The sequence below is a fragment of the Anomaloglossus baeobatrachus genome, chromosome 2, assembly GCF_048569485.1.
Source record: "Anomaloglossus baeobatrachus isolate aAnoBae1 chromosome 2, aAnoBae1.hap1, whole genome shotgun sequence".
Lineage (NCBI taxonomy): Eukaryota > Metazoa > Chordata > Amphibia > Anura > Aromobatidae > Anomaloglossus > Anomaloglossus baeobatrachus.
In genome coordinates, this window is record NC_134354.1 from 453,323,807 (window position 1) to 453,348,256 (window position 24,450).

The 24,450-nt window shown below is 44.5% G+C and overlaps 1 protein-coding gene across 3 annotated transcripts in view; it reads right to left on the minus strand.

The window, feature by feature from the left end:
- The window catches only part of LOC142291637 (multidrug and toxin extrusion protein 2-like), a 175,442-nt gene that overhangs the window by 112,789 nt on the left and 38,203 nt on the right, over positions 1–24,450 (minus strand). For 2 of the 3 annotated variants that reach the window (XM_075336307.1, XM_075336306.1), the window contains exon 4: positions 5,033–5,181. The exons of the other annotated variant lie outside the window; for it this stretch is intronic. In XM_075336307.1, coding sequence (XP_075192422.1) covers positions 5,033–5,181 — 149 coding nt within the window. The remainder of the gene's footprint in view (positions 1–5,032; positions 5,182–24,450) is intronic. 3 annotated transcript variants of the gene reach the window in all.

Sequence of the window (24,450 nt, forward strand, 5' to 3'; positions counted from 1 at the left end):
TATGCTACCTGCAGAGAACACTCGTCTCCGCAGCATAAATTGACATGCTGAGGCTCGGGAAGCCATGCTACCGGTCAGTTTATGCTGCGGAGAAAAGAAGCACAGTGGGCATGGGATCTCCAAAAATCCTTCCACTGTGCTTCTACTGCACAACGCAGCGTTATGGACGCAGGGAAAACACTCAGCGCCCATAACGCTGCAAACCCTGATTGTGGGCACACAGCCTAAAAAGCGTCAATGGATGAAGGGATGTCAAATATATAGAACGTCCTACCCCCGCCTGCATATTCTAAGCTGGCACCTTTAGTACCTTTCATGTGGCACTAAAGGGTGCCTAGCTTAGTATTTATCCAATAAAAAAAAAAAATGAAAAAAATGGCGTGGGGTCCCCCCTATTTTTGATAGCCAGTCAGGGTAAAGCAGACAGCTGTAGCCTGCAAACCACAGCTGGCAGCTTCATCTTGGCTGGTGATCAATTTGGAGGGCTCCCCATGTTTTTTTTTTTATTTATAAATAAAGAATAAAAAAAAAAAATAACGTGGGGTCCCCCCAAATTAGATCACCAGCCAAGGTGAAGCTGACAGCTGGGGTCTGGTATTCTCAGGGTGGGAAGAGCCATGGTTATTGGACTCTTCCCAGCCTAAAAATAGCAGGCCGCAGCCGCCCCAGAAGTGGCGCATCCATTAGATGCGCCAATCCTGGCGCTTCGCCCCAACTCATCCCGCGCCCTGGTGCGTTGGCTAACGGGGTAATAAATGGGGTTGATACCAGATGTGTAATGTCACCTGGCATCAAGCCCAGCAATTAGTGATGTCACGGCGTCTATCAGACACCCGACATAACTAATTGACAGTAAACAAAAGCAAAAAAAGACAACAAAAAATGTTTTATTAGAAAAAACACTCCCCAAATCATTCCCTTGTTCTCCAATTTAATAAAAAAAAAATGGGTCCGCAGAAATCCATATGGATGTCCCACGTCGCCTCTGGACCTTCTAGAATATGGGGGCACGTTCAGGGAACGTATCCCCCATTTTCTAGGAGGGCAGACCCTCCATTTGAGGAGAGTGGGTGCAAAAATCTGCACCCACTCTCCCCGGGTCACAGCTGCAGAGTGCGAGCAGCCAGCACAGCTCACACTGAACACAGTGCTGGCTGTCAGCTGCTCGGCTCATGTGACCGGCCAGCATGCACTGTGAAGGAGGAGGGGGCCGCGGGGGATCAGCGCTGCGACCGGACAGGTATGTATGACACCGGGGGGGGAATTGGGGTGAACGGGCAGGGCCTGGGGAACAGTTTTCTGTCGCATGTGTTATTGCACATGCGACAGAAATCATAGGAGCAGGGCGGCCGGTGCGCTACTGTGCGCGCGGCCATGTTGGATTTTCGTGAGGGGGGTCGGGGACTCGGGGGTCGGGGCGGGCACTTTGGCGACACCGGGGGCTTTGCCAGGAAGTGAGGTCAACAGGAAGCCTCTTGACCTCACTTCCAGGTAAATGCCTGCATTCTGGCGTGCCGACAAAGGCCGCGGACCGCAACAAAAAAGCAGCTCCATGCGCTGTAGCTGCGTTCTGACCCCGCATCATTGATTTAATGGGGGAGAGAACGCAGCCACAACGCACAAAAGAAGTGACATGCTGCTTTTCTTTCCGCACCGATTTTTGGCATCCAAAACGCTGCGGAAAGAAACGCAGCATGTGCACTGATTTTTCAGCTTTCCCATACACTTTGCTGGGAAAGCTGAACGCATGCAATTTGCCACTGAAACGCTGCGGTTCAAAACGCAGCGTTTCCGCGGTAAAAAACGCATCGTGTGCACACAGCCTCACTTTCAGTGCAGCAAACTCACTACAGAAGTTTATTGAGGATCTCTGAATGATCCAATGTTGTCCTAAATGACTGATGATGATAAATATAATCCACCTGTGTGTAATCAAGTCTCCGTATAAATGCACCTGCTGTGTGATAGTCTCAGTGTTCTGTTTAAAGCGCTGATAGCATCATGAAGGCCAAGGAACACAATAGACAGGTCCGTGATACTGTTGTGGAGAAGTTTAAAGCCGCATTTAGTTACAAAAAGACTTCCAAAACTTTAAACATCCCAAGGAGCACTGTGCAAGCGAACATATTGAAATGGAAGAAGTATCAAACCACTGCAAATCTACCAAGACCCGGCCGTCCATCCAAACTTTAATTTCAAACAAGGAGAAGACTGATCAGAGAGACAGCCAAGGGGCCCATAATCACTCTGGATGAACTGCAGAGATCTACAACTGAGGTGGGAGAGTCTGTCCATAGGACAACAATCAGTCGTACACTGCACAAATCTGGCCTTTATGGAAGAGTGGCAAGGAGAAAGCCATTTCTCCAAGATATCCAGAAAAGGTATCGTTTAAAGTTTGCCACAAGCCACCTGGGAGACACACCAAACATGTGGAAGAAGGTGCTCTGGTCAGATGAAACCAAAATCGAACTATTTGGGCACAATGCCAAACGATATGTTTGGCGTAAAAGCAACACAGCTCCTCACCCTGAACACACCATCCCCACTGTCAAACATGGTGGTGGCAGTATCATGGTTTGGGCCTGCTTTTTGTCAGCAGGGACAGGGAAGATGGTTAAAATTGATGGGACGATGGATGGAGAAAAATACAGGATTATTCTTGAAGAAAACCTGTTGGAGTCTGCAAAAGACCTGAGACTGGGACGGAGATTTGTCTTCCAACAAGACAATGATCCAAAACATAAAGCAAAATCTACAATGGAATGGTTCACAAATAAATGTATCCATGTGTTAGAATGGCTAAGTCACAGTCCAGACCTGAATCCAATCGAGAATCTGTGGAAAGAGCTGAAAACTGCTGTTCGCAAACACTCTCCATCCAACCTCACTCAGCTCCAGCTATTTGCAAAGGAAGAATGGGGAAGAATTTCAGTCTCTCGATGTGCAAAACTGATAGACACAAACCCCAAGCGACTTGCAGCTGTAATCACAGCAAAAGGTGGCGCTACAAAGTATTAACTTAAAGGGGACGAATAATATTGCACTCCGTAATTTTCAGTTATTTATTTTTTTAAAACGTTTAAAATAAGCAATAAATTTCCTTCAACTTCACAATTGTGTCCCACTTGTTGTTGATTCTTGACCATAACATTACATTTTTTATCTTTGTTTGAAGCCAGATATGTGGGAGAAGGTTGAAAAATTCAAGGGAGCCAAATACTTTCGCAAGGCACTGTAGCTTCCGATGAGAGAGCATCGGAAGCAATATGCTAACGAACCTCTGATCAGGCTCTGCTGCGAGTGTGAGCCGCGGATCATGCGAATGTGATCCGATTTTGCAATCGGACTCCAGCTATGGAGAAGAGGGAGGGAGCACTTTCTCCCTTCTCCCTGGCCTGTCTCTGCGTATATTGCCCTGCACTTGGATGACATCCGAGTGCAGTGCAATATTTCACACGCACACATAGACTTATATGGGTGCATTGCTGCAATTTTTTTTGTCATGCCAATATGGCAAGAGAAAAGAATCGCAGATGGACACTACTTGATTGATTAACACTGGTTTGAGTGCAAACTATGAACAATAAAGTACACTTTTATAATAATAATCTGTTGTTTGTATCACTCATGTCAAATGAACAGCACATATCCAGAGCAGCTAATCACCGGCAGGAGTGAAGCAGCAGTGGGTAAGTAACTCTGAGCTCACATGTTGCTGCCTTTTTTTTCTGCTGCGTTTTTTTTGCACATAAAATCTGCTGTTTAATTGTCCAAGCAAAGTGTATGTGATATCATGAAAACACTGCCCTCTGTGCATCTAAAGATGTTGAATTGCATTTTTGGTCAGTTTTATTCTCTATAGGCTTCTATGGTTAGCCTGAAAAAAAAAAAAAACACATAAAAACACAGCTTTGTTTTTCCCGAGTGCAGAATCAAAGCTTTTCTGTACTCTGAAAAAAAAAACACTTAAAATCTGCACCAATTAAATAAGGTGAAAAACTCAGAAAAAATGCAACAATCAGAGAATATGGTTATTGCATAGTTGTGTCACATGGGATTTAGCTTAAAACTCATCAAGTGTCAGGGCGGCATCTGACCCTGTTCACACAGCAGAGTATGACACTATACATTACGTCTCTTGTTAGGCTTCTGCTTTTCTCTGACAGGCTCGGGCATTGACCAAGCGGTGTTCTCTTTGGTTCAGGTTTGCAGGAGTTAAGTTCTGTTGGCATGGTGATAGTCTCTGGAGTCATGTTTTGTGGGAGACCTATCGCAGTTGCTCCCTGCCCTTTTAGGTTGGATTTGGTCCTCCCAAGCCGATTATAGCTTTTGCGATGCTGGTCCTTGGGCTGTAGTGTTCCTGTTACTGGAGATCTTCTGTGCATTATTTGGTGTGTTCTGGAAATATTCTTGTTGTCTTATTATTTCCCTTTTTTTTTTATTTCCACCTGAGCATGTATTGTCTATACCTCTGTGTCTGCTTGCTGTGTGACAGTTTTGGTTTCCCCCATGTTTGTTTTTTTGTGTTGGATTAATCACTCCTATCACGGCCCTCCCTGGGGGTGGAGGAGAGGGGGTACTAGAGCAGGGCTGGCCAGGAGCAGGGCTAGGCTGGCGGTCCAGACCTTTTCACCATCAGAAGTACCTCTAGGATAAGGTACAGCTAAGGAGTATGATTCTCTACTGTAACAGCTCTACTCACACTTCAAGACCTCTACCATGAAAGAGGTTGTCTATAACATAGATGCAATAGGTCTGACATCCCTAGAATGGCGCCGGTCAGGCAGGTGAGAATGTGCTTTTCTTTTTTTTTTCACATGAGGGCCCCATTGCACTTAAGAAGGAATTATCAAAGTAGTGGGTAACCCATTTAAAAATATCTGTCAAAAAATCTTTTCGTTTCCCTTTTATGCAAAAGGTCATTTTTGGCAGTTTTTGAATACAAGGCCGATATAAGATGGTATTTCATAACATACAGTATTCTGCACATCAAAGATTAATTATGTCATGGCATTAGAACAAGTTTTACCTGGCAACATCTGGGTTCTGTCTACACAAAAGTAGCAGTTGTTCTGTGTTAATAAATATGGCCCAGCAGGGCAAACAACAGAGCAGCAAGATGAGAACCCCTCGCTGTAGTATTGTCCCCACGCGCTTCAAGTTTTTTCCTCCATAGGTCTATAAATTAAGAGGAAAAAGGTAAAGGATAGTAAGCATCACTTTTTGCATCTTAAAAATATTCTTTTTATATATATATATATATATATATATATATATATATATATATATATATATATATATATATATATATATATATATATATATATATATATATATACAGTTAGGTCCAGAAATATTTGAACAGTGACACAAGTTTTGTTATTTTAGCTGTTTACAAAAACATGTTCAGAAATACAATTATATATATATACAATATGGGCTGAAAGTGCACACTCCCAGCTGCAATATGAGAGTTTTCACATCCAAATCGGAGAAAGGGTTTAGGAATCATAGCTCTGTAATGCATAGCCTCCTCTTTTTCAAGGGACCAAAAGTAATTGGACAAGGGACTCTAAGGGCTGCAATTAACTCTGAAGGCGTCTCCCTCGTTAACCTGTAATCAATGAAGTAGTTAAAAGGTCTGGGGTTGATTACAGGTGTGTGGTTTTGCATTTGGAAGCTGTTGCTGTGACCAGACAACATGCGGTCTAAGGAACTCTCAATTGAGGTGAAGCAGAACATCCTGAGGCTGAAAAAAAAGAAAAAATCCATCAGAGAGATAGCAGACATGCTTGGAGTAGCAAAATCAACAGTCGGGTACATTCTGAGAAAAAAGGAATTGATTGGTGAGCTTGGGAACTCAAAAAGGCCTGGGCGTCCACGGATGACAACAGTGGTGGATGATCGCCGCATACTTTCTTTGGTGAAGAAGAACCCATTCACAACATCAACTGAAGTCCAGAACACTCTCAGTGAAGTAGGTGTATCTGTCTCTAAGTCAACAGTAAAGAGAAGACTCCATGAAAGTAAATACAAAGGGTTCACATCTAGATGCATTCATCAATTCCAAAAATAGACAGGCCAGAGTTAAATTTGCTGAAAAACACCTCATGAAGCCAGCTCAGTTCTGGAAAAGTATTCTATGGACAGATGAGACAAAGATCAACCTGTACCAGAATGATGGGAAGAAAAAAGTTTGGAGAAGAAAGGGAACGGCACATGATCCAAGGCACACCACATCCTCTGTAAAACATGGTGAAGGCAACGTGATGGCATGGGCATGCATGGCTTTCAATGGCACTGGGTCACTTGTGTTTATTGATGACATAACAGCAGACAAGAGTAGCCGGATGAATTCTGAAGTGTACCGGGATATACTTTCAGCCCAGATTCAGCCAAATGCCGCAAAGTTGATCGGACGGCGCTTCATTGTACAGATGGACAATGACCCCAAGCATACAGCCAAAGCTACCCAGGAGTTCATGCGTGCAAAAAAGTGGAACATTCTGCAATGGCCAAGTCAATCACCAGATCTTAACCCAATTGAGCATGCATTTCACTTGCTCAAATCCAGACTTAAGACGGAAAGACCCACAAACAAGCAAGACCTGAAGGCTGCGGCTGTAAAGGCCTGGCAAAGCATTAAGAAGGAGGAAACCCAGCGTTTGGTGATGTCCATGGGTTCCAGACTTAAGGCAGTGATTGCCTCCAAAGGATTCACAACAAAATATTGAAAATAAAAATATTTTGTTTGGGTTTGGTTTATTTGTCCAATTCTTTTGAACTCCTAAAATGTGGAGTGTTTGTAAAGAAATGTGTACAATTCCTACAATTTCTATCAGATATTTTTGTTCAAACCTTCAAATTAAACGTTACAATCTGCACTTGAATTCTGTTGTAGAGGTTTCATTTCAAATCCAATGTGGTGGCATGCAGAGCCCAACTCGCGAAAATTGTGTCACTGTCCAAATATTTCTGGACCTAACTGTGTATGTATATATATATATATATATATATATATATATATATATATATATATATATATATATATATATATATATATATATATATATATATATATATATATATATATGGGGGGTTGTTTTACATACATGTAGACACTGTTCTCTATCAATTTATACTACTCAAAAATCTTAGAGACAGCAAAATCTTTTTGGGTGGGGTTGTCATTCCTTTTCAGAGCACATGTGTATGTTTTCACATGTTTTCTGTACACCAACCCCCTTTACTGATCATTTCCTCAAAAACTAACAGGAGTATGGTCCGGCAAGGTCAAACTTTTACATTTCTCCTGAATGAAAATGTAAAGGGACAGCCCTCTGTAAATATTTTACATATAACTGATACCTACATTCTAGAGTTAGGACGTGTGCACACATTAATGGAAGTTCGTCATCAGGTTTTTGATTGATATATATATATATATATATATATATATATATATATATATATATATATATATATATATATACTGGTCACTTAATGGATTGTGTTTTGCAGTTTCAGTTCAATTTATGTTTTATCAGCAGGAGATTATCACTAAAGGACAACTGGCCAACCACAGCAATTGTGTCCCCCAGCGCTGATAAAAGCCTCACTTTCTCATTATACAATGTACACAGAAAGCTAAGGTGTGGGTGAGGTTCTGCTGCCCCCCAGTACAATAAGTGACACATTACTAGAATTAGGGTCTCTTATACTACCTTATCCTGCTGTCAGATTACATAGGAAAAACCTGGTGACAGACACCCTTTAAATAATAGCTGCAGAAATGTCTGCCTCAAACGTGTCTCTTGGCAGTTAGAAATGCTGCAAAAAAAAAAAAAAATGCGTTTTTTTTAATGCGTTTATTTCCCCAATCAGAATGGGTGAAAAAAGTTGCAAAAACTCTGAAAAAACTGCTTCAAATCTGCAAGGAAAAAAAAAATCAATGTGTGCATAGGATTTCAGAAATCTTGTTCACTTCTCTTGAACACTAAAATCCTGCGTATGTGACGTATGCACAAACCCTTGCCTTGGATGGATTTTACCAAGGATTTGCATTCCACCTTCGGATCCAGTGCTGTCGGGGATCCTCACGGATGCCCCACTCATGACAGCGAGACGTGCTCGGCATATAAAGGATATGTCGGTGAGGAGTCACTATATACCAGATATATGAAATCCTTTCAGTACCCGCGGTCCCACTCTGGGGTGTTTTAAGTGCAGCCACTGTCTGGCCTACAACATTGTCCGTAGTAAGACATTCTTCTCCTCTGGCCACAAAAAGACTTTTGATACCCGGAAATATATATCGTGTGGTACCACACATGTTATATATTTTGCCACATGTCCATGCTCCCTGATTTACGTGGGGCTGACCTCGCGTGAGCTCCGCGTTAGGGTCAGGGAGCACGTACATGACATTGCGGCAGCCACAACAATACAGGATTCGACCCTTTTTAAAAACTCTCCCCCGTCACTTCAAGAGGTATCACAATTGTGATCCTACACTTCTTGAGCTCTAGGGGATTGATATGGTCAATTGTGGTTCCAGGGGAGGAGATGTCAAGAAAAAATTGGCCCAATGTGAGGCCCGGTGGATTAGTGCTCTCGACACTCTTGTCCCTAGGGGACTTAATGAGGTCATCAGTTTTATTTCTTTTCTCTAAACGGCTCTCTCCATGCTTTTTTTTTGTGAATATTTTCGCCACTTCTCTCTGACTCTTATATTTCATATTTTATTCTTTTAAATTAATGTATTTTTTACACCATTTTTTCACATGTTTTGCTCCTCCTTCATGATCTATATACCTCATTGTCCTTACTGATTATATTCCCTACTCTTACATCCTCGAACTGGATGTCCTGGAACTTTTGGATTTGCATACCACGAGTGAAGCTATAATATATCCACATGGATTATTCTTGAACTATCCTAATAGGATCCAATTTGGCCACTTATATGGACTAATGGACTCATTATGGCAGAAAATCGCTATTGACATAAAGACTTTCCTTGTGCTGCTTTAATCATGACGTTACTGGACTGAGATTCCTGCATTTGCTTTGTGCAGTCAATTCGGCTCCGCCCCGCCCGGTCATGTGGCCGGTCACGTGTGTTTGTTTCTTTGGTGACGTCTATCTGGCTTCCTGGTCTGCGGTCCCCTGGTACGAGCGGAGTAGCCGGCCCCTCCCCTCTTTCTGACACGACCACCCCATGTCTGACGGCGCTCCTGTCGGCAATGGGGGCGGTGCCGGCTCTCACGTGCGTCACAATAGTGGGCGGCATTACAGGAAGTCTTCTTCACAGGCGGGCATTATAAATAAATGAGGCTCTGAGTAGTGTAACAATCGCCTTCCCTCCCTGATGAAGGGGTATTGATAGACCTGTGAAACATACCTTGGAGGTTTAGGGGGCTTATCTACATGGGGGTCCCCTCTATTGGGATTTGTGGTATTTGCACAGAGCATTTTATAACTATCTACAGTATTTGTTATCAGTTGTTACACCTGCATTGTGCTGGCTAAAACACTAGCTAGGATGTGATACCTATATTCATTGTTACTTCCAGCACTCTGCAGATAATATCTGATTGACCTTATATTAACTTAGGTCATTTTTTCTGTGCGCCTATGTAGTTATTCCATTGTCCCAACCTGGGGTTATATCTCCTCCATTGGTGTTTTTAATGGTGTTTTATACTGCTCATTTTTCCTTTTGTGTGTCTTTGTCTATTTTGTATATTAATAAACATTGTCATATTTTTGCACTATTTATTACTCTGGATTCTCCTGCTTTTCATATGTCTTGGAGTATGTGCTAGGCACGGGCAGTTCCCCATTGTGGGCACCCGTGTCCTTTAATATAAGCAGTTATGGTTATGAGGTATATTTGTCTCAAAGCCATAATATTGTTGTGTGCCTTCACCCTTAGACTATATTCACACAGGGCATTATTGTTGTGTTTTTTTCTGCAGTAAAACCGGAGCAAAAACTCATCTCTAGGCAGAAAATAACCTGCGGTGTTATGATTCAGGGACCGAGGAGGATCAAAAAATGTGGAATCCCAAAAAGGTAACAGAGTGGCTGGAAACTTAACGGACTGCAGACCTAATCCTGACACACAACTAGAAGTAGCCGCGGGGCGTGCGTACGATGACCTGGACGCCTCGACAAAGCCGGAGAACTAAATAATCTCATAGATAGAGATATAAGAAAGCTAATCTGCCTCAGAGCAGTCCCCAAGGATAGATAGATAGATAGATAGATAGCCCCCCACATGTAAAGACTACGGTGATATAGAAACATACAATACAAAGCCAGAAAAGACAGATTTCAGCAAAGGTGAGGCCCAAACTATCTTTATAGGAAAGGATAAAAAAGAGCAACTGTCTGCAGCAGTAAAAACCCTAATAATACCAGCACTTCTGATATGGAAAAATCCAGAGGTCACACAACCTCTCCCCCACTGAAGGAGCACTGTGATGTTACTGGGATCCAAAAACACTAATATAGATGAGGGACTGAATTAATACCAAGCATGACAAACACAATACCTTGCAGAATCATGGAGCTTATACAGACACTCCCAGCAGGGAATGATCCAATTCCACCAAGAACTCAACACAGACAAAATAGGAATCAAGCCTTAGTATTAAAGCAGAAAAAAACACCAAGAAAGTGGAAAACAAACAGCAGAGGTACAAAGACCACTTATCTGAGAGGAGTTCTGGAAGTGAGCAGAGCTGGTTACAGAATGTCCTTAACATACAGGAGACATTGACCACCGGCAAGTAATAAGAGAAAACTACTCAGTTAAATAGCCCAATCTGACCCTGATTGCCAGTCCTCCACAGGTGTGTAGCTTTGACTCCACACATCAACTACACCGCCAGCACTGACCACAAGAGGGAGCCCCAAACTGGAAAACGTATTCACAACACTGCGGTTTTTACAGAGCCTTTATACTTCATCATTGCTTTGTATGAGTGAAAAAACACTGCAAAACCACTGAAAGAATTGACATGCTGCTTCTTTTAAAGACGCAGCAAAAAACAAGCAGGTCACCATTTCAGCCAGGAAAAAAAAGTTGGAGGAAATGGAAGAAAAGGATTTATCTGTGCTGTTAGAATTCTAGAAGATGCCTGAAGATCAATGGGGATTAAGATGTTACATTTTATTGTTCCACGCATTTCGGAGTCATAGATTCCCTTTTCATAAAAAAAAAACCCATAAGTGTGTGTGCATGAGATTTCTATAATCTCATAGACTTTGCTGGTGCTGTAAAAAGCAGCTTTTTATTAGCATGTATTTGCATAAAACCAATGAAAATAAATGTATATAAAACTGAAACAGTAATTTTAGCATTTCAGACATAAGGGTATGTGCACACGTTGCTTTTTTTTCCGCGCGGAAAAAAAAGCACCCTCTGGCAGAGGGGAGAATTGTAAACAATGCTTTTTGAGAAACAACGCATCGAAAACGCATGCGTTTTTCATGCGTTTTTCATGCGTTTTTTTAGGTGCGTTTTTTAAGACTTGTCAGTGTTAATAAAGTTGGTTGAACACAGACCTTGGGGAAAAAAAACCTGTGATGTCATTTCCTTCTCCACATTCTGTTTGGATAAATGGGAGGGCTTGGAATGGAAGGAGCACCATTTGAATTTTGGAAAAGTTGAAATAAACTTCGCGCACCAAGCCCCTTAAGGTACCTATACGTCAGAAAACCCCCACAAGTGACCCCATTTTGGAATCTGCACCCATCAAGGATTTTATTCAGGAGTATATTAAGCATTTTGAATCCACAGCTACTTCACCCAAAATGTTGCTGTAGCAACAATATTCTCACTTTTAGGCCCGTTTCACACGTCAGTGAAAAACACTGACGTTTTTCACTGACATGTAAAACACGCACATGTCCCTCCGTGTGCCGTGAATCACGGCACACATGGGTTGTCTAAGTGCAATCCGGGCTCCGTTCTCCGTGGCCCGTGATTGCACTTAGAGATTAACTCACCTGCACCCGCTCCCGCTCTCCATGGTGCTGATCGCTCCCGCGGTGCAGCATCCGGCCGGCGCTGACCCCCGCAGCAGCTGCTTCCGGGTCGGCTGTGTCGTGCATCATGAATATGCGCGACAATAATGAGCCGGCTCAGAAGCAGCAAGCTGCACGGGCTGCAGAGGACATCGCTGGACGCCGGGTGAGTTAAAATGATTTTTATTTTAAAAGCACGTTTTTTTCTGGCACGTGTTTCACGGATCACACCACTGCGTGGTCCGTGGAACATCAGTGATGCCAGAAAAAAATGGACATGTCTCCGTGCGGCAATCACGCACACGCGGGTACGCCGCATGGAGACAAGTGCAGTGAAAAATCACTGACGTGTGAGCATACCCATTCATTACAATGGGTCTGCGTATGTCAGTGATTCTGGTACATTTAAAAAAAAGCACAAACGTACCAGAATCACTGACGTGTGAAAGGGGCCTAAGGCTATGTGGCCATGATCCAGCGACATGGCGTATAGTACACAGTGCCAGCCTTCCTGCAGCTGCCCATGCCCACGATTTGGGTTCAGGCTGCTGTGGAGCTCTATGCTACCTGCAGAGAACACTCTCGTCTCCGCAGCATAAATTGACATGCTGAGGCTCGGGAAGCCACGCTACCGGTCAGTTTATGCTGCGGAGAAAAGAAGCACAGTGGGCATGGGATCTCCAAAAATCCTTCCACTGTGCTTCTACTGCACAACGCAGCGTTATGGACGCAGGGAAAACACTCAGCGCCCATAACGCTGCAAACCCTGATTGTGGACACACAGCCTAAAAAGTGTCAATGGATGAAGGGATGTCAAATATATAGAACGTCCCACCCCCGCCTGCATATTCTAAGCTGGCACCTTTAGTACCTTTCATGTGGCACTAAAGGGTGCCTAGCTTAGTATTTATCCAATAAAAAAAAAAATAAAAAAAATGAAAAAAATGGCATGGGGTCCCCCCTATTTTTGATAGCCAGTCAGGGTAAAGCAGACAGCTGTAGCCTGCAAACCACAGCTGGCAGCTTCATCTTGGCTGGTGATCAATTTGGAGGGCTCCCCAGGCTTTTTTTTTTTTATTTATAAAGAATAAAAAAAAAAATAACGTGGGGTCCCCCCAAATTAGATCACCAGCCAAGGTGAAGCTGACAGCTGGGGTCTGGTATTCTCAGGGTGGGAAGAGCCATGGTTATTGGACTCTTCCCAGCCTAAAAATAGCAGGCCGCAGCCGCCCCAGAAGTGGCGCATCTATTAGATGCGCCAATCCTGGCGCTTCGCCCCAACTCATCCCGCGCCCTGGTGCGTTGGCTAACGGGGTAATAAATGGGGTTGATACCAGATGTGTAATGTCACCTGGCATCAAGCCCAGCAATTAGTGATGTCACGGCGTCTATCAGACACCCGACATAACTAATTGACAGTAAACAAAAGCAAAAAAAAGACAACAAAAAATTTTTTATTAGAAAAAACACTCCCCAAATCATTCCCTTGTTCTCCAATTTAATAAAAAAAAATGGGTCCGCAGAAATCCATATGGATGTCCCACGTCGCCTCTGGACCTTCTAGAATATGGGGGCACGTTCAGGGAACGTATCCCCCATTTTCTAGGAGGGCAGACCCTCCATTTGAGGAGAGTGGGTGCAAAAATCTGCACCCACTCTCCCCGGGTCACAGCTGCAGACTGCCGAGTAGCCAGCACAGCTCACACTGAACACTGTGCTGGCTGTCAGCTGCTCTGCACATGTGACCGGCCGGCGTCTGCTGTGAAGGAGGAGGAGGAGGCCGCGGGGAATCAGCGCTGCGACCGGACAGGTATGTATGACACCGGGGGGAATTGGGGTGACCGGGCAGGGCCTGGGGGGCTTTTTTCTGTCGCATGTCTCAAGGCACATGCGAAAGAAATCATAGGAGCAGGGCGGCCGGTGCGCTACTGTGCGCGCGGCCATGTTGGATTTTCGGGAGGGGGGTCGGGGGTCGGGGCGGGCACTTTGGTGACACCGGGGGCTTTGCCAGGAAGTGAGGTCAACAGGAAACCTCTTGACCTCACTTCCAGGTAAATGCCTGCGTTCTGGCGTGCCGACAAAGGCCGCGGACCGCAACAAAAAAGCAGGTCCATGCGGTGTAGCTGCGTTCTGACCCCACATCATTGATTTCAATGGGGGAGAGAACGCAGCCACAACGCACAAAAGAAGTGACATGCTGCTTTTCTTTCCGCACCGATTTTTGGCATCCGAAACGCTGCGGAAATAAACGCAGCATGTGCACTGATTTTTCAGCTTTCCCATACACTTTGCTGGGAAAGCTGAACGCATGCAATTTGCCACTGAAACGCTGCGGTTCAAAACGCAGCGTTTCCGCGGTAAAAAACGCAACGTGTGCACACAGCCTTATGATTACTGGTAAAGGGTTTTCCAAAACTACTTTCCTTTTTAATTTACACTCCCTGACAGAAGTTCTGTCGCTTATCCATCTTATGTAAATAAAAGCTTATAACCTGACTTTAAATTCATCCATTGGTTTCATAAATTACTCTTTTGAAAGCTGAAACCCTCCCAAATTTGGTTTAGGTTATGAAAATAAAGTTGCTGCAAAGCTGAAATATTGATAATTTAGTGAACACAGAAAGGTCAGATTTTGGCAAGACAAAAGTTTTGTCGCCCACAGAAAGTAATGTGAAATTCAAATTAATAATTAACTTCTAATACAAAGATATGTTGCATAACATTGGTGAATGAAGTTGTGGTGCTATTAGAGCCATATTTAATATTTTGTGAGACTTCCGCGAGCTTGAAGGACTGCATCCATGCGGTTCAACAATGATTCATACAATTTATTGATGAAGTCATCAGAAATAGCAAAGAATGCAGTCTTACATGCCTCCCAAAGTTCATCTAGATTCTTTGGTTTTGTCTTCCATTTTCCTCTTTCATCCTACCCCAAACATCCTCAATGATGTTTATGTCTGCCAACTGGGCTGGCGAGTCCTTGAGCACCTTGATCTTCTTTGCCAGGAGGAACATTGTTGTAGAGATGGATGTATGAGATGGAGCACCATCCTGCGGCAGAATTTGACCCCTTTTATGATTGGGAATGTAAGAGGTAGCTAATACTTCTTGATATTTTAGGGTATTGATATTGCCTTCCACCTTGCAAATGTTTCACACACGCCCATACTGAATGTAACCCCAGACCATGATCTTTCCACCACCAAACTTAACTGTTTTCTGGGTGTATTTTGCATCCATACGGGCTCCAGTAGGTCTCCTGCAGTATTGGCGACGGCTGTGGTGTAATTCAACTAAAGATTCATCAGAGAAATCCACCTTCTGCCACTTTTGCAGCCTCCATCTGTTTAGCAGACTGTGGGACTTGGCAAATGCCACACATTTTTTTAATTGCCTTTTGTTTAGTGCTGGCTTCTGGGCACTGATTCGACCATGGAGGCCATTTTGAGACAGAATCCTACAAACTGTTCTAGTTGACACAGGGACTTGAGGTGACCAGGGCTGTTGGGAGCTCTGCTGCAGTGAAAGAGGGGCTGGCTTTGGATTTTCTAACCAACAAACAGTCCTCCTGAGCAGTTGTCTTGCGGGGTCTGCCAGACCTGGGCTTCTCAAAAACCTCTCCAGTCTCTTCAAATCTTTTTTTAATTCTTTGTACTTGATGCTGAGATACATTAAAGGTGCCAGCCACCTCTGCAGTGGATCTGGTCTTCAGCCTCTTGATAATCAAGGCTTTGGTCGCAGGGTGGATTTTTGGCATGTTGTCAGAGGTCTAGTTGCAGTTCAAGTGAAGGTCTAGGGTGCTGGGTTTCTTTTTATACACACCAACTAATTAAGCGATCATTTAGTGAGCACAGGTGAGGATGTAAACTATGATTGGGTGCATTATATGACAAGGCGACAAAACATTTGTATTGCCAAAATATGACCTGTGTTCATTAAATGATCAATATTTCATCTTTGCTGCAACTTTATTTTAATAACCTAAACCAAATTTGGGAGGGTTTCAGCTTTCAAAAGAGTAATTTATAAAACCAATGCATGAATTTAAAGTCAGGTTATAGGTTTTTATTTACATAACATGGATAAGTGACAGAACTTCTGTCAGGGAGTGTAGGCCTAAGAATTAACAGGCAGTTGCAAATCATGGACCGCTCCTGCCAGCGATCCTGGTGCATCACATCAACAAAACAGTTCTTCCCCCCTGGGCTGTCGATGTGGCATGATTGCTAGCGTCATGATGAGTAACAGCTGGCTAGGCAACTTGCAGCTGCTGTCAATCAATTTGACATTGGAAGTCATGACTGAACAGAGCAGAGCGGAAGAGAAGGTGCTGCTCTGTCGACGTGACGTAATCAGTGGAAGCCTAAAGATCTCTGGCATGAGCAGTCTGTGACTACTCTGTGCTGACAATGATCTGCATCGGGCAACACAGGGAGGTAGTTAGCAACTAGCTGCCTGTCAGTTCTTCAGCTCGTAGTATAAAGAAAAATTTAAAAAAAAAAAAAATAGTTCTTAAAAGGGGTTGTCTAAAACTATCATTATTGTCAGATCATTCATATTTCACTTGTGGGTTATGTATTGTACATAGGACTAAGATTGTACATAGGACTAAGTATTAGGCCTGTTTCACACGTCAGTCATTCTGGTACGTATGTGACAGTTTTTATACATACCAGAATCACTGACATATGCAGACCCATTCAAATCAATGGGTCTGCGCGCACATCAGTGATTTTTCAATGACAGTGTCTCCATGCGGTGTACCCACGTGTCCCTGTGCTCCGCACGGAGACATGTCTGTTTTTTTTTCTGGCATCACTGATGTCCCACGAACAACACTATGTTGTGATCTGTGAAATACGTACCAGAAAAACACGGACACTGAAAATAAAAAGCATTTTATACTTACCTTCTCCAGCGAAGCTGTCTTCGGCCTCAGCTGGCTGCTGCTTTCGAGCCAGCTTCTTATGGTCATGCATATACATTTATGCACGACACCACAACCCAGAAGTAGCTGCAGTGGGGGCGGAAACACAGTAGAGCCAAAGAGTTCAGCACCACGGACAGCAGGATAGGGGACGGGTGAGTTTATCACCATGTGCAATCACGGATGACGGATCATGGATTGCACATGGACAACCCACATGTGCCGTAAATCACGGCACACGGAGGGACATATGCGTTTTTAACACATAAGTAAAAAATATCTGTGCTTTCACTGATGTGTGAAACAGGTCTTAGAGGGATTACCCAGTACTTGATGATCTGCTCTTGGGATAAGTCATCAATATAAGATCAACTAAGATCCAACACCTAGGATCTCCACTGATCAGTTATTGCAACCAGAGGTATACAGCGTAGAGAGCCTAAACAGCACAGCTCTGAACTATGGGTACTGGTCTTTCTATGGTACTATAGCTCAGCTTCTACTGGCATGAACGGCAGTCATTACACAGTTTATGGGTCTATGATGTTCTAGCACTGTGCACTCTGTACTTCTAAAGACTCCTAGATATTGATAGGTCTTAAGATATCTTGATCCCAGATAACCATTTTGTTGTAAAAAGCTATCTAAAAGAAAATCGCATGTATACCATCCTTTTTAGTAATGTGACTGAATTGATAAAACCACGCGCCCAGTCATCTGAAGGGAAATATAAAATGCAAGCTCTATGGCACGTTTGTCTTCTGTCTATCAGACTTGCATTCATTAAATACATTCAGAGATGACAATGGACTTTTCACCCCCTGGAGATACAGCATTCCGTGTGGAGGATACATACTCCACTATTGAGACCAGACAACAGCATGCAGAGAGGCTTTATACTCAGAATCATCTGATTCTAGTGGCTCATATGCCCTTTAACCCCTTTACGACCGCCGATACGCCTTTTAACGGCGGTAAATAAGGGTACTTTTTCCGATCCGCCGCTTTTTAACGGCAGTCGGAAAAAAGGGTCTAGCGCCCCCCAGAGTCAGAAAATTTCCGGGGTCTCAGCTGCCGGGGGTAGCTGAGACCCTGGAGATCATGATTCGGGCCGGTTTTTCCGGTCCCCAGTCACGTGATGACCGGTATACACCGTATACCGATCATCAAGTTATAGTAAATGACCGCGCCGGTAAAAAATGATTTATCTCCCATCTGGCATGTTTGATCAATCTTTTTCCCGGTTCCCTCCGGTCCCCCGGTGTCCCCAAAGTGCCCCCCCCGACCCCCAACCCCCTCCCGAAAATCCAAGATGGCCGCGCGCACCGGCGATCACAGCAGCGCGCCGGCCGCATTTCCACTGTTCCTATGGTTTCTGTCGTATGTGCCATAACACATACGACAGAAACCTGCTCCCTAGGCCCTGCCGGGTCCCCCCCTACCCCCCCCCTGGTGTTCCCCGGTGTCCCCCGGTGTCATACATACCTGTCGCAGCTCTGATCCCCCGTGGCCCCCTCCTCCGGCTCCTTCACAGCAGTTGCCGGTCACATGAGCAGAGCGCGGCTGTCAGCTTCCTGTGTTCAGGACGCTGGCTGCTGCTCGCACTCTGCAGCTGTCACCCAGGGAGGGTGGGTGCAGATTCTTTGCACCCACTCTCCTCAAATGGAGGGTCTGCCCTCCTAGAAAATGGGGGATACGTTCCCTGAACGTGTCCCCCATATTCTAGAAGGTCCAGAGTCGACGTGGGACGTCCAAATGGATTATTGTGGATTTTTTTTTTTCTTTTCAATAAATTGGTCAATCAGGGAATGTTTTGGGGAGTGTTTTTTCAAATAAATTTTTTTTTGTTGTCAATTTTTTTTTTATTACTGTCAATTAGTTATGTCGGGTATCTGATAGACGCCGTGACATAACTAATTGCTGGGCTTGATGCCAGGTGACATTACACACCTGGTATCAACCCCATTCATTACCCCGTTAGCCAACGCACCAGGGCGCGGGATGAGCTGGGGCGAAGCGCCAGAATTGGCGCATCTAATGGATGCGCCACTTCTGGGGCGGCTGCGGCCTGCTATTTTTAGGCTGGGAAGAGTCCAATAACCGTGGCTCTTCCCATCCTGAGAATACCAGACCCCAGCTGTCCGCTTCACCTTGGCTGGTGATCTAATTTGGGGGGACCCCACGTTTGTTTTGTTTTTTTTTAATTATTTATTTATAAATAATTAAAAAAAAAAAAACAGCTTGGGGAGCCCTCCAAATTGATCACCAGACAAGATGAAGCTGTCAGCTGTGGTTTGCAGGCTACAGCTGTCTGCTTTACCCTAGCTGGCTATCAAAAATAGGGGGGACCCCACGTCATTTATTTTAATTCTTTTTTTTTTTTTGGGCTAAATACAAGGCTAGGCATCCTTTAGTGTCACATGAAAGGCACTAAAGGGCGCCAGCTTAGAATATGCAGGGGGGTGGGACATTATATATGTTTGACATCTATCCATTCATCCATTGTAGCATTTTACGCTGTGTGCCCACAATCAGGGTTTGCAACGTTTTGGGCGCAGAGTGTTTTCCCTGCGTCCATAACGCTGTGTTGTGCAGTAGAAGCACAGTGGCAGGATTTTTAGAAATCCCGTGCCCACTGTGTTTCTTTTCTCCGCAGCATAAATCGACCTGTGGCGCAGCTTCCCGAGCCTCAGGATGTCAATTTATGCTGCGGAGATGAGTGTTCTTTGCAGGTAGAATAGAACTAAAGTCCACAGCAGCCTGAACCCAAATCGTGGGCATGGGCAGCTGCGTTCTCCCGTGGACAACACTCACATTTCTGCAGGAGGCTGACACTGGGTACTAGACGCCGTGTCGCTGGATCATGGCCACATAGCCTAAAGGCTACTTTACACGCTGCGATATCGGTCCCGATATCGCTAGCGTGGGTACCCGCCCCCATCTGTTGTGCGACACGGGCAATCGCTGCCCGTGCCGCACAACATCGCGCAGATGCGTCACACATACTTACCTGCCCGGCGACCTCGCTGTGACCGGCAAACCGCCTCCTTTCTAAGGGGGCGGTCCGTGTGGCGTCACAGTGACGTCACTGAGCGGCCGCCCAATAGAAGCGGAGGGGCGGAGATGAGTGGCCGGAACATCCCGCCCACCTCCTTCCTTCCTCATAGCGGCCGGGAGGCAGGTAAGGAGAGGTTCCTCGTTCCTGCGGCGTCACACATAGCGATGTGTGCTGCCGCAGGAGCGACGAACTACATCGTTACTGCTACAGTAACGATAATCGAGAATGGACCCCCATGTCACCGATGAGCGATTTTGCACGTTTTTGCAACGATGCAAAATCGCTCATCGGTGTCACACGCAGCAACATTGCTAATGCGGCCGGATGTGCGTCACCAATTCCGTGACCCTAACGACTCCGCATTAGCGATGTCGCAGCGTGTAAAGCCCCCTTAACAGTGAGAAATTTTTTGCTACAGCAACAGTTTTGTGAAGTACCTGTGGATTCAAAATGTTTACTATACTCCTGAATAAAATCCTTGAGGGGTCCAGTTTCCAAAATGAGGTCACTTGTGGGGGGTTTCTGATGTATAGGTGCCCAAGGGGCCCTGCTAATGTGACATGGTGCGCGCAATTTACTTCAACTTTTCCAAAATTCAAATGGTGCTCCTTCCATTCCAAGCCCTCCCATTTATCCAAACAAAGGTTTTTGGCCACATGTGTGGTATCCCTGCGCTCACAAGAAATTAGATAACAACCTGTGGGGTACACGTTTTGTTGTTGCCTCTTGAAAAAGTGAAAAATGTGTCGCTAAATCAACATTTTTGTGAAAAAAATGAAAATTTCGATATGGCAACCTAAGCTTATCAAATTCTGTGAAGTATTCGTGGATTCAAAATGCTCAATATACACCTAGATTAAAGCCTTGAGGGGTCTTATTTCCAGAATGGGGTCACTTGTGGGGGACCTCCACTGCTTAGGCACCTCAGGGGTTCTCCTAATGCAACATGGCGTCCGCTATTGATTCCAGCCAATTTTGCAGTCAAATTGCACTCCTTCTCTTCTGAGCCCTGTAGTGTGCCCAAACAGTTGATTTCCACCACATACAAGATATCAACAAACTCAGGAGAAATTGCGCAATAAATTTCATGGTGATTTTTTTCCTGTTACCCTTGTGAAAAAAAAAGCTACCTGGTTGAAGTAACAATTTTGTGGTAAAATTTTATTTTTTTATTTTCATGGCTCAACGTTATAAACGTCTGTGAAGCACCTGGGGGTTCAGGGTACTCACCAAACATCAAGATAAATTCCATGAGGGGCCTAGTTTCCAATATGGGGTCACTTGTGGTGTTTTTTTGCTGTTTACGTACCTTAGGGGTCCTCCAAATGCGACATGGTGCCCGCAATCTTTTTCAGCCAAATTTCCTTTCCAAAATTCAAATATTGCTCCTTCCGTTCCAAGCCCTCCCATTTCTCCAAACAAAGGTTTCAGACCACAAGTGAGGTATCACCACGCTCATAAAAAAGTGGGTAACAAACATTGGGGTCACATTTTTGGAATTACCTCTTGAAAAAGTGAAAAAATTGATGCTAAAGCAACATTTTTGAGAAAAAAATGAAAATTTTCAATGTGACAACGTAACGTTATCAAAATCTGTGAAGTACCTGTGGATCCAAAATGCTCACTATACCCCTAGATAGAAGCCTTAAGGGGTCTAGTTTCCAAAATGGTGTCACTTGTAAGGGGTTTCTGCTGTTTAGGTACCTTGGCGGACATGTAAATGCAACATGGTGCCCGCAATCTATTTCAGCCAAATTTGCTTTCCAAAATTCAAATATTGCTCCTTCTGTTCCGAGCCCTCCCATTTGTCCAAACAGAGGTTTCTGACCACATGTGGGGTATTGGCGCGTTCATAAGAAAGTGGGTAACAAGTTTTGGGGTTCATTTTGTTATGTTATTTCTTCTAAAAGTGAATAAATTTGGGGTAGAGCAACATTTTAGGTAAAATTTTATTTTTTGCTTTTTTTCATTCCACTTTGCTTTAGTTCCTGTGAAGCACCTGAAGGGTTAATAAACTTCTTGGATGTGGTTTTGAGTACTTTGAGGCGTGCTGTTTTGAGAATGGTGTCACTTTTAGGTATTTTCTGTCACTTAGGCCTCTCAAAGTCACTTCAAATGTGATGTGGTCCCTAAAAAAATGGTTTTGTGAATTTTGTTGAAAAAATGGGAAATTGCTGATGAACTTTGACCCCTTCTAACTTCCTAACCCCAAAACATTTTGTTTCAGAAATTGCGCTAATGTAAAGTAGACAAGTGGGAAATGTTATTTATTAACTGTTTTGTGTGACATAACTCTCTGGGTTAAGGGCATAAAAATTAAAAGTTTGAAAATTGCAAAATTTTCAAAATTTTCATCAAATTTCCGATTTTTTCACAAATAAAAGCAAAAAATATCGTTCTAAATTTATAACTATCATGAAGTACAATATGTCACGAAAAAACAATGTCAGAATCACCGGGATCCGTTGAAGCGTTCCAGAGTTATGACCTCATAAAGTGACACTGGTCAGAATTGCAAAAAATGGCCTGGTCATTAAGTACAAAACTGGCTTCGTCCTTAAGGGGTTAAAAGATATTCCTTGCTCTAAAATATAGTATAACAGGATGCCTGTTCTGTACATTAGCTTCATAGTCAGTATATAATCTTATTGATAACTAAGATTCCTAAAGAAAAATAGTTCCTAAAAGATGTTTAAATGATAGTAGGAAAACACAATACAACTAAAATATATGATCATTTAAACCACAGATGAAATTTTAATCTGAGAGCTGAAAGGGGATGTCCACTTCTAGGACAACCCCTTCTTATTCCACATACTTCGCCCAATTAAAATAAAAAAGCTTATACTCACTACAGGTAGTGGCGCTGTTCCAGCGATGTCAGTGCACAAGTTCCCGAAGTGTTCGACGTCACCGCTTACCAACCAGCAGCTTCTGCTCACTCATTGAGTTGTAGCGCCACTGAGACCTTCAGGGCAGTAAAAGGAACTGCATCCTCTTGGGGATGCAGGACCTACCCCCTGGGACCTGGAGTACCAGTGCCGATTGCACCAAAACACAACCAAAATCCTAGTTCTCCTCTCCACACTGGGCATAGAGGGTTAACCACGTAAGGGGATGTTCGCCATGGGAAGGAGTCCCTGGGTATAGCCAGCCTGGTGGGAGGGGTCAGCAGTTCGTCGGTAGTGAGTCTAGAGTCGGTAGCACACAGGAGAGGTGTGCGGACGTGCCTGAGCTGAGTCCGTGTAACGGTGACCCCGGGGGCACAGGAGAGAGGTCGCCACGACAGGTACCGGAGATACCGCTGGGACCAGAGCACGAACGAGGCACAAGGCCCTAGGTCAAGTGCAAGTTTTAGACTGTTTGGCAAATACATGCCCGGTGAGGACACTTCACAGACTTCACCGAACAAAATAATCCGGGGGCATCAGCAGTAAACTAGGATCGGGGTTTGGGCACTTACCTCCCTGCAGGGTCTGCACTGCCCGCCATACGGAGGAGACTGTACCCCAAAGGGAAAGTCGGGGCCCCCAAACGCTCCACGCTACGGGGACCCAATCTACAGAGAGTGCTGGGGACAGAGCAACCTGGGTCACTATATTGGCACTGGTCCTCCTGGGACCTGAACCAGCAACCCCTGGGTCCACAATCAGTAGAGACTGCTAAAGACAACCTGGTGTGGTCTCCATTATTGCCCAACTACATCTCCCAGGCACAGCCCTACCTGCGGAGGGCCTACCATCACAGCTGAGACTAGCACCAGCCCTGGGAGTACCCACATTGAGCAGCGGCGGTTCTCCACCTTTAACCGCAACTCGCAGGTGGCGTTACATGACAAAAACTCTTATCTCCCCTGTAAATACCCCCCATTAACAAAAGGGGCCCAGAGCACGGGACCGGGCAACGGCCACCAGAGTGACATTCCCAATTATAAGTACTGCCCGGGACCGAGTACCCCCTTTTCTGGTAGCTACAGAGTAATTAGACTGCACGGGGAGTAGCAGCGTTTTTCCTCCCATCCCGTGCTGTCTGATATCAGAGAGTAATAGAGGAAGGGTCTAAAATCCACGCCAAGGACTCAATGGATCCAGGAAGAGATTAATGCTTCTTTTAATATTATGCACAGGTCTACGCATTTCAGGAGTCGCAGCTCCCTTCTTCAGGACAACAGGCAGAAAATCAACAAATCAGATTTGATGTTTTTCTGCCTGTTGTCCTGAAGAAGGGAGCTGCGACTCCTGAAACGCATAGACCTGTGCATGATAATAAAAGAAGCATTAATCTCTTCCTGGATCCATTGAGTCCTTGGTGCAGATTTTAGACCCTTCCTCTATTACTCTCTGTTATCAGCTTTCCTTGGGGCTGCTGCCTGGACCCGGATTCTTACATGCCTACATAGTGGTTGTGACTGGTACAACCATTA